Raw genomic sequence first — 17,135 nt, forward strand, 5'->3', positions numbered from 1 at the left:
ATAAAGACCAGGGGACTCCCCAGTCGCCAGCCTGACCCCGGAAGTGCCCACTGACAGCAATATTCTAAAACAGATCTAAAACAGATCACCGAATAGTTACACTTTTAGTTTAAAATTCATATAAATCAGAGCAAACGCCTGAACAAAAACCCAAGACACATGAATCCCAGACCACTGTACTGCAGTAAGCCCCCTCTCAAATGATTATCTCCTTTACCTTAAAGATTAATTCTCTGCCAAACGGGAAGCTCATAAATCCCCAGGGGCCATAGGGATGGTAGCCCCTTATAGAAGCAACAGGATAATACTGGACAGTATCAATTCACATGTTCACAGCACTGGGTCCAGTACACTGACTTCTGAAGAAGGTATCCTCTAGAAACAACCCGGCAAAAGAAAACAGCTCTGTGCATGCATACGATCACTACGCCAGCACCCAGAGCAAGGGGAAAGGAGAGCTGAATGATCAACTGGGATCTATCAGCGCAGAGCACACTTACGTCACCATGAACATCATAACCATGAAGATGCACACAACATGGAAAACCGTTTATGGAGTAGGCTTTGGTTTTTGTTTTCTTTTCTTTTTTTTTTAAAGGCAGAATTGTGTATCTATGGTTGGAAATACATTAATTTTACAAAATGTTTAAGTATCAACCAAGAGCAGGAAAAGGAGGATATTAAGAAATTAACAGGGATGGTGTAGGGTGGTGAGACCATGGCTGATTTTGCTATTGCTATGCTTTCATGTTACCATGGGAAAGAGCAGTTCTGCCATTGACAAAGGAGGAAAAATCAATTCTGTCCCAACCCAGACAAACAGGGACATAAATGGGTATAAAAGAGTTTCCAGCTCCTTCTGCACAGATCTGTGTGGCCTTCACCTGCAAGGCGACCTCTCGCCCAGATACCAGGACAAAGAGGCACCTGTGAACGACAAAGGCAGCGTTCCCTTGCATTCTTCCCTCCGCAGCGCTGCCCACCCTGACGTCCTAATGGGCACGGGCGCTTTTGTTTAGCTGGGGGGAGGGACGGCATCAGAGGGTGCCTGTGCTGAAGGGGAATGCACTTCCAGGACAAGAGGTTCCATCATTCCCAGCATTAGTGGCAGAATGGAGACAGGGTATGGCAGACTGACCGCCGTGCCGGAAATAAAAAACACACAGCGGGCAGGGCGAGGCCGCAGGCTGGGTTCCCCGTGCCCCGGGCGGCTGCCCTGCGGCGGGAGCCAGGCGGGGAGGAGGGCACAGTGCCGTGTTTCCTTCCAGGACGCCGCACCCTGTCACCGTTTGGGGTTCTCAGTGTCACCCACGACACACGCACCACAAATCCACATCACACACAGGCTGTAAGTGGCTGGTACTTAATTACAGAAGTCAGGGTGGGCTGTTGCCCCGGAAGCAGCGGCGGCACAGTACTGGCGAGGGAGAGAGGAGAGACGCCCGGCTATAGCACTCTGGTCTTTTCTCAATAATACTTAAAACATCAATCTGTAAAGCGTCTATACATCACTGCAAAGTAACTGAAGATAAAGAAGCAAATACTACATTTGCAGAGTAGACTCCCACCCCGTCTCAAGGTAAGGATCAAAGGATCCCCCTGTTGAGGTGGGATGTCCTTTCTTTCTCTAACTCCAACAACGCCGTTTCCTCTTCTCTTTGGACACTCAACACCCTATTTTTCTGGCGGGTTGGGGATGGGGGTGGGGTGGGGGCAGGGATCTCGTCTCACTTATCACAGCAAGTTCACAATGCTTAGCACAACTGACTTTAGCACACAATAATCCCTCAGTATGCCAGACTGGAACCAAAATTACTAAACGCAAGACAATTAAGATGCTGGCATCTAAATGTTAGCGCAGCCCTCTGATATCGAAATATATTACCAATAGAAATAATAACACCAGACAAAAATGCAAGCCACATCTGTACCTTTACATTTTCTAGTAATCACATTTTAAAAAGTAGAAAGAATAAGGGATGTTTATTTCATTAATATTATTTAACCCAGTACATCCAAAATGTTACTAGTTCAACATGTCATAAATACCACCCCCCAAAAAATGAGTAAATCAATATTTTACGTTTTTTGTACAGAGACTTTGAAAGCCAGTTTACAAATATTTTACATCTCTTGCACTTCCCAATTTGGACAACCCACACTCAAGGGCTTAAGAGTCACACGAGCCTGGTGGCTACCATTTTGGACAGCACAGTATTGCAGTAAAACTCGAAAAGGCCGAAAAACGTCTCTTTACAAAGAAAAGTAGGGTAACAAAGCACTCACTTAAAGTTTTACGTTAACCTGTGTGTTACCTCTTTATATTTAACAGAACTAAGGAAGCAAGAGAGCTGTACATTTTCCCCTTTACACACTTGCTTGGATACTTGTGTAAATCAGAAAATATTGTTTAAAATATATCCTCCACAGGGAACTATATTCAATATCCTGTGATAAACCATAATGGAAACGAATATAACAAAGAATGTGTATGTGTGTGTGTGTGTGTGTGTGTGTGTGTGTATCCTGTGTGCTCAGTCGTGTCTGACTCTTTGCAACCCCATGGACTGTAGCCTGCCGAGCTCCTCTGTCCGTGGAATTTTCCAGGCAAGAATACTGGAGCAGGTTGCCATTTCCTATTCCAGGGGACCTTCCTGATGCAGGGATTGAACCAGCTTCTCCTGCACTGGCAGGCAGAAGGCAGATTCTTTACCACTAGCGCCACCTTAGAAGCCCTCACATGCCCCCTAAAAGGGTGGAAAATGTGTGAGACATATAGTACATAGTTAAAATCCCAACATACACGTAATTGCAGTGCCAGAGAAGAGGGAGAAGAATAAGAGAGATTCAGTATTTGAAGAAATATTTCGAATAGAAGTATTCTAAATCTTCAGTTCAGTTCAGTCGCTCAGTCAAAATGAAGCCACAGACTGAAGAATATCCATAAAACAACCCTCTTCCCCCAAATCTAAATTCATCACAGTAATCGAGAGAAAACAAAGACAAAGAGAATATTTTAAAAGTGAAACCATTTACTCAGATTAGGACTTGAACCCATGTGCTGGGACTCAAACCCAGCCAAAACCTTGTTTGGGATTCAAACCCATGTGGCTGGGACTCAAACCCAGCCAAAACCCTGCTTGGGACTTGAACCGGTGTGGGTAGGACTCAAACCCAGCTAAAACCCATGGTATGTGGCTTAAGGACCTAACGAAGCTCAGGTTCTTGATGTCTCATCACAGAAAGAAATCAGTGAGAGACAAAGTGATAGGTAAAAGGTGGGTTTATTCAGATTCAGAGAGAAGACACTCCACAGACAGAGTGTGGGCCATCACAGAGGGTGAGCATATACATATATGTGCATCACTTTGCTGTACTGCAGAAATTAATATAACAGTGTAAATCAACTATACTCTAATGAAAAAAAAAATACATCCTCAAGCGAGTGTTTTCCAAGAGCCATATTCATTAAGGAAAATTGAACAACACACACGAGCAAGCTTTACTCTAGGATACGGTACTTCGGTGTTTTTTTCCCCACTTGTTTGAGCAGATAATTAGTAGGTTGTGTTGTTTAGTAATTATTACTAAAGAGCTAAGCACTTCCCTTCTAAAGTCTACTTTCACAAATATTATATAAACAAACTGTTAGTAGTTAGAAGATAGTTTCAATGCTATCGTGATGACATTAGTACCAGGGGTCCTGGAATGCCAAAAGCCTCACCTAAGAGTCTTCTGCCTAACAGTCTTCTCCCTTCTGGGCGGGCGAGTTTGCTCCACACAGGAACAGGAATGGAGCAGGTATCCAAGTACCACCTGGATGGATGGTAGGATGCATCAACCCAATGTCAAACCTGGCCAGTCTCCAGCAAGAAGGCTTATGTAGTCTTCCTATTTTCCTCACCCCACCACCCCAGCCTCCCACAGCCCAGCCTGTTCTGAACCTTGAGTCTGGCCCACATGGGCCTGAATCTGTGGGTCCAGACTACTTATCTATTCAGCAGTGGGTGATGCTGAGATGGAAAAACAGCCAGTCCTTGGGAGCCAGCCCAGGAAGCCAGACCCTGCAGCGGTCAGCTTACCAGAGGCAGACACAGGAAGGAACCGAACGCTACCTATGGGATCTTGCCACCAGTAACCAGGACCAACAGAGGTTTGGACACTGACCAATCAAATGGGCATTTGTTCCTCTATGGAGCAGAGGGTGCTATGAAAGAACAGAAGTCCCTTCCCCCAAGACTCCCCCAAGTTTCTGACGTCAGATGGAGTTGTTATTTACCCAGGTTCCCAGACGAAAGTCAATAATACTCAGTGGAGTGAAGTACCAGACAGGTCGTTCAGTAAAAAAACTATGATGTAACCTCCTCAGAGGACTGAAGCGGGCTGTTCTTCATTTCCCCTTGAGGCAAAATGAGCCCTACAAGTGGGAGAGACGGCTCTTGTCAGAGAGCCTGGGGAGAGTCCCTGAGATTTGCCAACCGAGAATTGCGTAACCAAGCTCTTTAAACAAAATGCTTCTAAAATAACATTATTGATCAGCAGCTCTCATGACCATACTCTGTAGTCAGAGAAGTTAAAGTATCAATCATTGGATTTGGTTTTTATTTGCACTTTTTCTCCAACCCAACTCCCTTTTTTTATAAGAAAAGGTGGTGGTGGGGCGGGGGGAGAGGAATAAAAGGAATTAAAAAAAAAAAGAGAGAGAACTTCAAACCTTTTTCCTTAAAGTACTGTGTTACGCTGAATTCTCTTCTCACACGTTTTCCCTTCACCTCTCTGGATTTATTTTCCTGAATCCAATTCACATAAAGGATGAGTGTTCACTGACTGACAAGATAGTAAATAGTAACACACCAAGACACACCTAAAAGAACTGCTCTAAATGCACTTGGCAACAATTTTATGGAGTTTCCCAGGTGGCTAACTGGTAAAGAATCCTCCTGCCAGTGCAAGACATACAAGAGCTTCAGGTTTGATGCCTGGGTCAGGAAGATCCCCTGAAGGAGGAAATGACAACTCACTCCAATATTCTTGCCTGGAAAAGCCCATGGACAGAGAAGCCTGGCAGGCTACAGTCCACAGGGTCGCAGAGAGTCAGTCGGGACTGAACACACACACACACTAATTTTATAAGGGTGAGTACTGAGCTTGGAAGACAGATGAGTAACACATCTGCCTGCTTTCGTGATATTTATCCAAGTCAACTAAAGCAATGGGATACTCAGGGGTGAGGGAGAGCTATAAGGCATGCAGCTCTTTAAATAGCTTTTCTGGATGACACTGCAGTGCCAGAGTTGGTTTATTAAAAAGCATAACTAGGACGTGACCACTGTTAAGGAAGACAGGCTGAAAATCTTGATTAGCCCTGACTGTTCAGTGTGTGTCTCTACTGCCTCACATGATTCTAGAGCAGAAGCCTCCCTCCCTCTTCTTTCAGGGTCGGTATATACAAGCATTTCTTTTTCTCCACACTTGTAATCAATGGTACCCAGTATTCTGATTTGAGCAAACACAACTGTAGAAGAAACTTAAGAGGCAATGGGGAGAATTTGTCTGGGTATTTGACATTACAGAATTGTGCACATTTTAGTTGAGATAATGTTACTGTGGTTTTAAGAGTCCTGATCTTTTAGAGATATCAAAAGTTTAGGGATAAAATAGTACCCGCTTAGGCAGCACATATACTAAAGTTCAGGGATAAAACAATGTGACATGAGATTGCACTTTACAATAATTGAGTGACTTGGGGAGAAAAGGTTAGAGGTGTATAGCAAAATAAGATTAGCTCATTTGTTGATGATAGCTGAAACTGGTTGATAGACTCATGGGGAAACATTTTTATATTCTTTCCACTTTGGTGTGTGCTTGAAATTTTACATTTTTTCTGAGTACCTAGTAATCAAAGGAGAAGGGTGTAAAAGGCCCTTTCCAGGGCTTTTTTGGGGAGGGCTATTATATCCCTTCTCAACTTACCGTTGCCCGATGGTATCAAAGGCCATTCACTGTTAGCTCTAAGAAGAAAGCACACATCCATCCTAGTTTTCTTTAAGACTACAATCTTGACCTCTATCTCTCTCTGTCTCAAAAAAGTTGGCTTTTGATCACCTCCAAGAAACAACATCCTTTACGATACTGAACCTGACAAGAGACAGCCTACAAAAACCTATGGTTTACATTGGAAGTCTGAAGGCATTGCCATGTCCTGGGTCTATGGGTTAACAGTGCCTGACAAAGTACACACTCTTGTTGAGGATTTAATCTAGCTCAGGTATGAAGGGATGACTTATGAAACAAACTGGCACCAACTCAGTGAGGATATAAAATAGAAGACAATTCACCATCTCTAAATTGCTCCCTCTGAAAACCTGTGGATATCTTAAAATCAGCTATATCCTTTTACCCAGAAATCTGAATCCTAGGAATGTATTCTAACAAAAAATCAGGCAAGGACACAAAGAGATGTGTACTGATAAACTGATGTTTATCACACCTTTGTTTATAACAGAAAAAGAAAACAGAAAATCAAATGACTATCAGTGGAAAATAAAGTATTACTTAGGAGACCTGGGTTCAATTCCTGGGTTGGGAATATCCCCTAGAGGAAGGCATGGCAACCCCCTCCAGTATTCTTACCTGGAGAATTTTATGGACTGAAGAGCCTGGCAGGCTACAGTCCATGGGACTGCAAAGAGTTGGACACAACTGAGAGACTTTCACTTTCACTTTAGACACATAACGAAATTATATATAATCTTTTATAAATGCTGATGTCTGAGGTATACCATTGAGTAAAATGGTGGCTTTCAAAACAGACTTTATAAAACCATATCTTCATTTTAAAACAAAGTGCGTTTTCTATAAAATAGAAGAGAGCTGGAATAAACAATAAGATGTTAACAATGATGCTTTCTAGTTCATAAAATTAAAAGTGCTTTTTACCTTCTCCTTCATATTCTTCTGCATGGTCTGAGGTTTTTTTCAATGAGCATATGTCAGGACCCCAGGGAAAACTATTCTTTCAAGACAATAACAACAAAATGATGAAGATGGTCAAAGTAGGGAAAAAGTCACCGGAGCTGGACAGAGGTCACAGATAAAAATCCAAGGAAAAACCCAGGCTTGAACATCTGACAGCCTAGGAAGGTCAGCATTCTTTCACCGCGTTCAAAAGACATCTTATACTGAGCAACTACTCTGCTCCAAGTACTAGTCCAGGAACTGAAGATGGCAATAAAGCTTCCTGCCCTGCAAGGGGTTTAGTCTAATGCCACGCAGGTACAATTTAGGGATGGTTATCCCAGGTGTGTGGGGTGTGCTCAGCTGTGGTGGAGAAGGGCAGGCATTGAGAAGCCTAGGGGAATTGAAGCACAAATGGAACACAAGATAAAGGGTGAGGTCACGAAGGTACATGGGCCCAGAGTATGGAAGGTCTCGAATGCACCCCTGAAGAACCTGGGTTCCAAATGACCAAGACTCTCTCCTTGACCATATTTTTCATCAGGCTCCTCTGAGCCCTCCTCAACTGGGCCTTGAACTTGGACTTCCATGTCTGACCTTGCAGAGTCCCGTTTGAGCAAGACTCCTCCTAAAGCAGTTTAGAAAGGGTCCCCCCCCCACCCCTAATCACCATCAATACCTCATCACCTTAGATACTTCAATGCTTCTATCTTAAAAGCTTAATATCTGGCCTGCCTGTACCAAGAATCCCCCATACGTTTCACATCTCTCTTAGTGACTGTCCTTCCACCTATGCGCCCCACCAACCTGCTCCACTTGTACTTGAAATTGACCCTGATTTCTCTCCCCTACTGGAACAGTATCAACCCATACTATAACAGTCTTCCTTACTGTATCTACAAATGTGAGAATAAGTTTTTCTTTAACACAACCTGAAGAGACCAGGGAACCTATGAAGGGTCTTAAGCTTTCTAAAGCCTAATTAATCTGACCAGTGTGCAGAGAAATAACCACTGTGGGTCTTCTAACAGCGTACATTTTCGGAACTCGGCAGTCTATATGCATCAGCTCATCCTATAAGGTGGAGAGTGTTATCATCCATATTTCACAGGCCAGGAAACTGAAACTTAGTGTGGTGTGGCCATGTGTCCAAGTACATAAACGAAGAAGTCACAGAGCTGGGCGTTGGTCCTGGGCTGTCTGCCTCACATCCAAGTTTGGTGTTGGGGATGGTAGAATGAATTTACAACTCTATTTTCTCTCAAGTTCTGCAGCATTTTCAAGTAACCACACACTCAACAGCTTTTTTCCTCGTAAAAGGACCTCAGTAGATGTGCAGCAAATAGGTTAAGGGAGGAGCTTTCCTGGCCACAAAGAAAGGACTTTACGGAAAACCTGAGAGAAATCAGTTGAAATTTGATCTGTCAAGGAGCTATTCTTTTTTAACTCAAGAGAAACCATTAGAGAGTAGGTAGTTTTGTTTTCGCTTGTTTAATAAGGAGACACAGGTGAGAAATCTGAGACAGGTACTAAAGGGAACCCAAAGGTGGGGGAAGTTTCCTATTCTAAAGGGAGGAGAAAAGTCAAGGAGGCAAAACCCTGTCATTAAACCAGGGAGTTGGGCCAGAGAAGCACAGGTGGAGGCAGAGGGAAATCCCCAGTGATGCCCAAGTTATTCAAGGAAATGCAGAAATTGGCATTTAGAGAGACTTGATTCTAGGCAAGGAGACAGGGGAAGACAGAACTGTCAATCAAGATACACTTACTAAGCAACTTGACAACGACAGTAAAAAGCACAAAGATGTTAAAAAAAAAAAAAAAACCAGCTCCTGCTTCTAAGAAGCTTGTAATTTACACAAAGAGGATATTGACGCAAGCACACATGCACGTGCACACACCAATATGTGATCACTGCAGAAAGTAAATGGAACCTGAGCTCTGCCTTGTGAAGGTTAGGAATTCCACAGATAAGAATGGTGTGAACTAGTGGCTAGGAAACAAGGATGCAAGAAGGGTCTTCAGGGACTAGCCAGAATTAAGGGTGGTAATTTGGGGGGGGGGGCAAGGCTAATTCTGAAAATGAGGAAACTTACAAGAGGAAGAGAGATAATTAGCATATGCTGAGCATTTCTCTGTGCCAGACCCTGTTTTGACCACTTCATTTCATTTCATTCCAACAATTCTGTGAGTTAAGTAATTATCTCCACTTGAAATATGACCAAACTGAGCCCCAGGAAAGCTAAGCAACCTGAAAAAAGCCCCAAAGTGACCTAGTGAATTCACAGGCAGTTCCGTCTGACTCTCCCCAATGCCTCTACCAACCCCAATCCTTTATTGTAGCACCAACCGTGTGCTCACCGCAAACAAGGGTAGCCTCCAGTGACACACGCCAGATTATAATTACTCTCTTGTGTTCACTCATTCCAGGATTTCAGAGGGCAGCTTTACAGGAAACCACGAACTCATTTTCAGGTGATGTAAACACTTTCGAATTTAGGAAGAACATATCTCCACACTATTAAACACTACTGTTAATACTCACTTAGACACAGTGATGAATATACTCTTTAAAAAGTCTGGCATAAAATATTACCACTTTTTAGTTTAAACCACATTGGAAAACTGGCCATTTCTTAGAGTTAAACATACAGTTATGGTATGATCTAGTAATCCCACTCCTGGCTGATTACCCAAGAGAAATAAAAATTTATACTCACAAGAACCCATATGTAAGGTTTATAGCAGCTTTATTCATAATCATCTCAGACTGGAAACAACCCAAACGTCCTTCAATAGGTGAATGGATAAACAAATTGTGATACACCTGTATAAAGGAATACCACTAAGCAATAAAAAGTAATTAACTTTTTTTTAAGGAATAAACAATTGATACATGGAACAACAACATAAACCTCAATGGACTCAATCACAAAAAGATATTTAAATTTATGATTCCATTTTTATGACAATCTGGAAAAGGCAGAGTTATGTAGAAGAAGAGATAAGTGGTTGCCAGAGGTTAAGAGAGGGGAGGATGTTTGATTACAGAGGGATGGCATGAGAGATTTTGGGGGTTTGGTTTTGTGTTTTTGAGTGATGAAACTGTTTTGTATCTTGAGTATGGTGGTATATGGTAGGTAGAATAATGGTCCAAAAGGTGTCTACACTAAACTTGTGAATATATGAAAGTTACAGGATGAAAGGAAATTTGCAAATTGAACTGATTGCTAATCAGATGACCTTATAAAAGGGACATTATCCCATATTATCTGGCTGGGCTCACTGTAACCGGGTGGGCCCTGAAAAGTGGAAGAGGGAGGCAGAGGAGTCAGTGAGAAAGATATGCCATGGAAGAAGAGGCAGAAGAGATTTGAAGCATGAGAGGGAATCAACCCACCCTAGGCTCTTAAGGTACAGGAAGGGGGCCACATGGCCAGGACCTGAGAGAGGCCTCTAGCAGTTAGGAACAGCCCCAGGCTGACAGCCAGCAAGGGGTGGGACCTCATTCCTACAACCACAAGGATCAAATTCTGCCAAAACCTGAATGAGCAAAGAAATGGATTTTCTTCCAGATCCTCCAGAAAAGAACATGGTCCTGTCAACACCTTGGTCTTGACCTTGTAAGACTCTAAACAGAGAAACCAGCTGACTTGATGGACTTCTGCACACTGAAAAAAAAAAAAAGCACAACCTAAAAGTTGAGAATTATGTTTTATTTAAGGCAGTTACTGAGGATTAGAGCAGGAGATGGCAGCCTCTCAGATAGCTCTGAGGGAATGTTCTAAAGAATAAGAGAGGAGCCAGAATATACAGGAGATTTTGAAGGGGGTTAAAGAAAAAAAAGAAAGTAAGTAGTGGAACATCAAAAGATTACTGCTAATCACAAAAAACAGACATCTCAAGTTAATGATTTTAGTGCTTTTCTGTGTATGGGAAGATGAAAGAGTCTGGACTAATTGAAAACATTCCTTTGATATGCATCTTAACTACCTAGGACCAGTATCCCTTTTTCTCTGTCCTGAATTCCCCTCAGGGTGCACCACCGCAGGCGTCATTCTTTGTTCACACGACCTATGGAAACTGTGTGATAATAAATTTGTATCATTTTAAGCCTTCAAATTTGCGATAATTTGTTATAGCAGCAACAGAAAACTAATACAGCATAGCTACACAATTCTATGTATTTTTCACACCCCCTACAATAGAACTATAAACCAAAAAGAGTGATTTTACTCTGTATAAATTTTTAAATATTCTTGCTTTTAAAAATCATGACTACGGACAAAAAGAAAAGTTCTAGCCATATTTCTTGACATCTTCAGCCCATAATCTCCACAACAGTAACTCAGGCTTGGAATTTGGTTTCTGTCCCCACCCCTGACTTCCCTGCCCATCCATTGACCAGAACTAATTTAACCTCCTAGATCCTAAGGCCACTTTCCATGCCAAAGGCCAGCTCAGGGTTTGTGGCTAATATTTTGCTTTGACTGTCAAACAAGTCAAAACTTACACTGCCTCAGGGGAGGAACCCTTGGTTAACAAGACCTGCTTTCCCAGGAATGAAAACAAGAGGAAAGCCCAAAACTGACATGTGAAAGTCTATTTCAAAGAACCCTACTAAGAACCCTCTCAAGACAGAGTTCCGTCAATGCAGATGCATCAAAACCAACAGGCAGAGCTCAAAGTAATGGATGACTCACCAGGATTTTTAGCAGTTAATGAAGAAGTGTTCTGAGAAATGCTCCAAATCCAGTATTTTTCTCTGAAAGAATTAATGTGGTGCCCCTCACCCCCACCCTCCACTTCTAGCTCATCACAAGTGTCATTAGCAGACCTAATTTTTAACAAGGTTGAATACAGTTCTTTACCAAGACATTTAAGAGATAGCACATAGTACATCTCTTTAAAATTATTTTTAAACTACTCCCCACAAGAGACACAGATGTAAAGAACAGACTTTTGGACTCTATAGGAGAAGGCGAGGGTGGGATGATCTGAGAGAACAGCATCGAAACATGTATATTATCAACTGTGAAACAGATTGCCAGTCCAGGTTGGATACATGAGACAAGTGCTCAGGGCTGGTGCACTGGGATGACCCAAAGGGATGGGATGGGGAGGGAGGTGGGAGGGGGAATCGGGATGGGGAATGCATGTAAATCCATGGCTGATTCATGTCAATGTATGGCAAAAACCACTACAATATTGTAAAGTAATTAGCCTCCAACTAATAAAAATAATTGGGGGAACAAAAAGTATATGTCACAAAAGAAGAATAAAATAAAATAATAAATAAACTACTCCCCACAGCCTACAGTCAATGAAAAGTCCATAAAATCATTAAAATACACCAAGGTAAAGATTTCTAGATTCAACAAAGAGATCAATAAATATTTATAAGTGCCGTCTGTGGGTAACACCCTGAGAAGTACAGGAAGCAAAATATGAATGGGTCTTGGCTCTACACCTGCTTTACAATGTCATTAGACACAGGATCAAAATTAACAATAATCTAGGGGACTTCTCTGGTGGCATAGAGGATAAGGATCTGCCTGCCAACGCAGGGGACAAGTGTTCAATCCCTGCTCAGGGAAGGTTCCACATGCCTCGGAGCAACTAAGCCCATGCACCAGCACTGAGCTTATACTCAACAAGAGAAGCTACCACTCTCTGCAGCTAGAGAAACCCACACACAGCAACAAAGACCCAGCACAGCCAAAAATAAACAAAAAATTTTAAAATAAATAAGAATCTCTTAAAAATTAAAAGATGATAATCTAGGCAAAAAATTATGAGATCACATATAAAATGAGTGCTGCAAGTGTTCACAGTGGAAGAAACTGTGGCTGGGGCAGTCAGGGAAAGAAAGTTCTGCACAGGAGCAGGGGGGAGAAAAAAGCAAGAATGACAGAGATAATCTCTCCAAGCTTCACCCCTGGTGGCTCAGGCCGTAAAACATCCGCCTGCAATGCAGGAGACCTGGGTTCGGTCCCTGAGTCAGGAAGATCCTCGAGAGAAGGGTATGGCAACCCATTCCAGTTCTCTTGCCTGGAGAATCCCATGGACAGAGAAGCCTGGCGGGCCACAACCCATGGCATCGCAGAGTCAGACACGACTGAGTGACTAAGCATGCACTCAAGATGACATTCTTAAAAAAAGAGAAATCTAGGAACCCCACCTGCAAAATCTTCCTCTCAGCATACATCTCCACAAGAAATGAATAAGACTTTAAAGGAAAAACAATCACCCCAGTTTCAAAAACAAAAAAGAATTTCTGAGATTCTGAATTTGGACTCACAGTTAACTGCACAGATATTCATTCTTCATTCATCCCTATTGGGTTCTGGGCTTCTTTGGTCATCCCCACAATCTATGCTCCTGCAAGAAGGAGGGGAGAGCCCACCTAAGAGAGCCTCCACCTGCACCCAAGCCAGGTAGGCTGGTTCCAGCTGAATTGACCTGGGAGCCTTCTACTCAGTCGACAAAGGGTGATACAGGCTGCAAGTACTGTCACTTCCTTTAGTTACACATTACTAAGTAGGAATGGGAAGGGTCCTAGCACATGCCAACTCAAGTCCCAACATCCTTCAGCATCTGGCAGTCTTCGGTTCTGTACCAAACTCCCTGAAAGATGCATAAAAGAATGTTCATAGCTGCTCCATCTGTATTAGCCTTGAAGTGGAAACTATCCAAACAGTTACTACCAACAGTTACTAGATAAATAAATTGTGGTATATTCATATAATAAGATACTACAGAACAATGAAGATGAACCAACTGCAGCCACACATCACAACGTGGACCAATTTGACAACCATAATGTTGAACACAAGAACTCACACAAAGAGGTGAACATACTGTGTGGTTTTACGGAGCTAAAGCTTTAAAAAAAAAAACCTAAACTAAAAGTCAGAATAGCAGTTATTCTGAGGCAGAGGGAGTTAGTGACCGGGAGGGACTTCTGGGGTCCTAAAATGTTTGGTTCCTAGCCTAAGAGGTGGATATTGGAGTGTTTACTTTATATATATATATATATATAAAGCAATATACACTTATGAAAACACTTTTCTATATGAATGCTTTATTTCAAAGAAAAAATTATCTTAAAACTGAATAGTGTTGTACTAAAGGATTATAGTAAGATAAAACATTTTCAATTTACCCCAGATTTACAGTTGAAGAGCTACATGTGTATTCACATCCACAACCATTTGTGTAACATACTTTAGTAGTGTCATAAAGGAAGGATAACCATAAAATTAAGGATCTCTGCCTTGCACACAGATCAAAGGGATGATCTATTACTCCACTTCATTAGTCCTGGTATGTTACCCTTAGAAGACGGAGAAAGAGGGGGTCAGAGAGGAAGAAGGCGGAGTAGGAGGGAGAGGAGGAGAAAGAAAAGAAACAACTTGAGCCTCTCTTTAAAACCTCTGAAAAAATAGGGTCACCAGAACATGTTCTAGGACTGAACAATTATTGGTTAAAAAACTGTTACCAGACAAGGGGCAGGGCTAGATGTCCCCAGTAATTCCCGTTCTATCCAAACCACAGGCTGGCTCAGGAAACAGCAAATCAGCCTGTAGGATGACCCCAGCTTAGATGCGTAACCAACAAGCTACTATCCATCCCATGTCCTGGCCATAGATATGTCACTATCCAATGTCAGCCATCAAGTATAGAATTTTCTTCCTCATCAATAATGGTAGCATACATCTTTTCTTCAATTTAACACTAAGCAGATAGAAAACCCCTCCTTCCTGGCCTCACAGGCCAGCTCTCAGGATGAACGACCACCCCCACAGCATTTGGAGGTCACGGTTTTCTGATGACTGTGAAAATAGGGAGGAGAGAAGAGGTCTTCAAGAGGAGATGCCATTCTAAGGAAGGTACACAATGAAGCCCTTTGGCAAGGCTGGAGCCTTGCCTCCAGTCTCCTCCCGCGAAGAAAGCCTGCCTTCCGCTTCGACCAGCACCTGCTAGTCCCCGGGGCCCTTTACAGGGACTGCGGCACAGCCTTGGCAAAGATGCTGGGACTGTTTGGGCAGGCAAATGTCTGCCTCTGGTGCTTAAGAAGGGTCGACCTGACTCCGGCAGAGACCCTAAGTAAACTGTCACCTGTCAATCACTTGACCTAAATACCCCTGCCACTGGGGGAAAATAGGAGGGAGGGGGTAGTCTGAGCATGCTCAGTAATCGGGATGACATCATTTAATCAATGCTGAGGCCGGGAAGGCTGCATCAGCAGCCTCGAGCAGGCTGCCAGGAACGTGTCAGCAGGGATCGGGAGGCTCCCATTAACTCGGTCCCTCCCCACGCGACTCGCATACAAAGAGGGTACCGTCAGCTACACACGCTGGGAACAGAGGGGGAAGGGTGGGGGTGGGGGGCAGGGAAAGCTGGCTTATTTCATTTGACATATTCCTTTAAGAACTAAAACCCAACGGTATTCCCTCCCCGCACCAGCAACCGCGCTGCAGAAATGGAGCCAAGTCTGGGGAAGGGAAACTTGGGAAGGGAGATCAAAAGCGAGGGTGCCCCAGTCACACAAAGTAACTTGTTCTTTGGGTACAGAGGCTATTTGGCTCGGTTTGGGACCCCCGGTCCCACAGATGCGGGCGGGCGGGCGCACAGCCTCCTCACCACCCAGCGTGAAACACACCCGAGGGTCTGCGGACACCAGGTGGGGGTCGCCCCACCGGGGAAGAGTGAGACTCGAGGTCCAAGTCAGGACAGCCTGGGTTGAGAGGAAGCAGGAGGAGACACACGAAGCCTCCTAGAGAGGCCACCAGTGTTCCCCCAGCCCCCGCCTTCCGCGTGCAGAGCAAGGTGAAACGCCGCGGGGAGCCAATTCGACACGGCTGTGGGAGCTCGGTGCAGAGGCTAGGATTTTTCCAGTAGCTTTTTTCCTTCTTTTACCAAAACTGAGAAGAGGCAAAGTGCTCGATAAACCTTAACGATACCTGGAATCATTTGTGGGTTACAGAGCTCATACTTTAAGGGGAGTCTGAGCTTGAGAGTAGCGCGAACACACTACCCACGCGACGTGGCCAGGGCGGGGAACAATAGACCCACCCGGGCCCCCACCCCAATAACAATGGCGGCGCCGAACCCTTGCTCGCCCCCTACCCCCACCCCCGCCACCTGGGGCCGCCCCAGGGCCTCCAGTCGACCCTCAACTCGCCCAGGAGGGAACTACGGGGTGGGGGGTTCTCGTCAAGTCCACCCTAGAGGGCAGCCCCCAATGGATGTCCAAAGGGCTGCCCGAGCATCTCTGCCCGGCCTGGGGCATCGGGGCGCGGGCTGGGGCGCGAAGCATTAGGGAGGGCAGACTTCCCAGCCACTTACCCCGATCACCACGGTCTCCTCGCCTTTAAATTTGGGGATGAATTTGTCCCCGCGGAGGATCTCTGCTTCGTTTAGAGGCCGGAACCGGCACATCACTTTGATGCTGCATTCGGCTGGATCCGCCATCTCGGCCGGCGGCAGGGAGGGGGCGCAGGGATGGGTGGGGGGCCGCGGTTCCGCACAACGAGGGAAAGTGGCTCAGAACCGCACCGCCCGCAACAAGGCCGCCTCCCGCAGCCTAGGCGACGCTTCTCAGCAGGTCATCGCGAACTCGGCGGGCTGGGCTGCTCCGGCCGCTCCGACACCTTGTAGGTGGGCAGCCTATTAACCTTTGGCCCAGCCGGCTGCAGACCTGCTTTCCCTGGCCCTGCGCTGCGCCCCGGGCCCACCTGCCCACGACCACGCGGCAGGCGGACGAGGCGATGCGCAGGGAGCCAGCCTCTCCCTGCTCAGACCTCCCGGGCTCCTGCGAGCTCAGCCATCCTGCATCAGCACCAGCGCGCCCGGTCGCCTCCCCGACCCGCCCCTTCGCCCCGCCCTGCCTCGGCACAGCCCCGGTCGGCTACGTCACTGCGGGGATCCGCCCCGCCCTCGCTCAGGCTCCGAGAGCGAAGCATCCTGGGACTTGTAGTCGCTGCACCTGCGGGTGAAAAGACTTGGATACTTGGAGCTGGCTTTCAGGGATAGCGGCGGTGCCTAGGGTGACGCTTCCGAGAACCTGCAGATCTTGGGTGGCTGACCAAGTCAATAACACGATGGATGTCACATCCAATATTACCGGTTAAAATCTCTATATAACTAACAAGGCCTATATTATCTCCTTACGTCTT

General features: G+C 44.9%; 1 protein-coding gene across 1 annotated transcript in view; it reads right to left on the bottom strand.

Annotated features, from left to right (window-relative positions):
- KIF5C (kinesin family member 5C) overlaps positions 1 to 16,841 on the bottom strand; it is a 155,394-nt gene extending 138,553 nt beyond the window's left edge. The window contains exon 1 of the mRNA XM_020893429.2: positions 16,306 to 16,841. Within this exon, the coding sequence (XP_020749088.1) occupies positions 16,306 to 16,431 (126 nt within the window). The 5' untranslated portion in view covers positions 16,432 to 16,841. The remainder of the gene's footprint in view (positions 1 to 16,305) is intronic.
- Between the last annotated feature and the right edge of the window lie 294 nt (positions 16,842 to 17,135).

Source organism: Odocoileus virginianus, chromosome 13 (assembly GCF_023699985.2).
Source record: "Odocoileus virginianus isolate 20LAN1187 ecotype Illinois chromosome 13, Ovbor_1.2, whole genome shotgun sequence".
Lineage (NCBI taxonomy): Eukaryota > Metazoa > Chordata > Mammalia > Artiodactyla > Cervidae > Odocoileus > Odocoileus virginianus.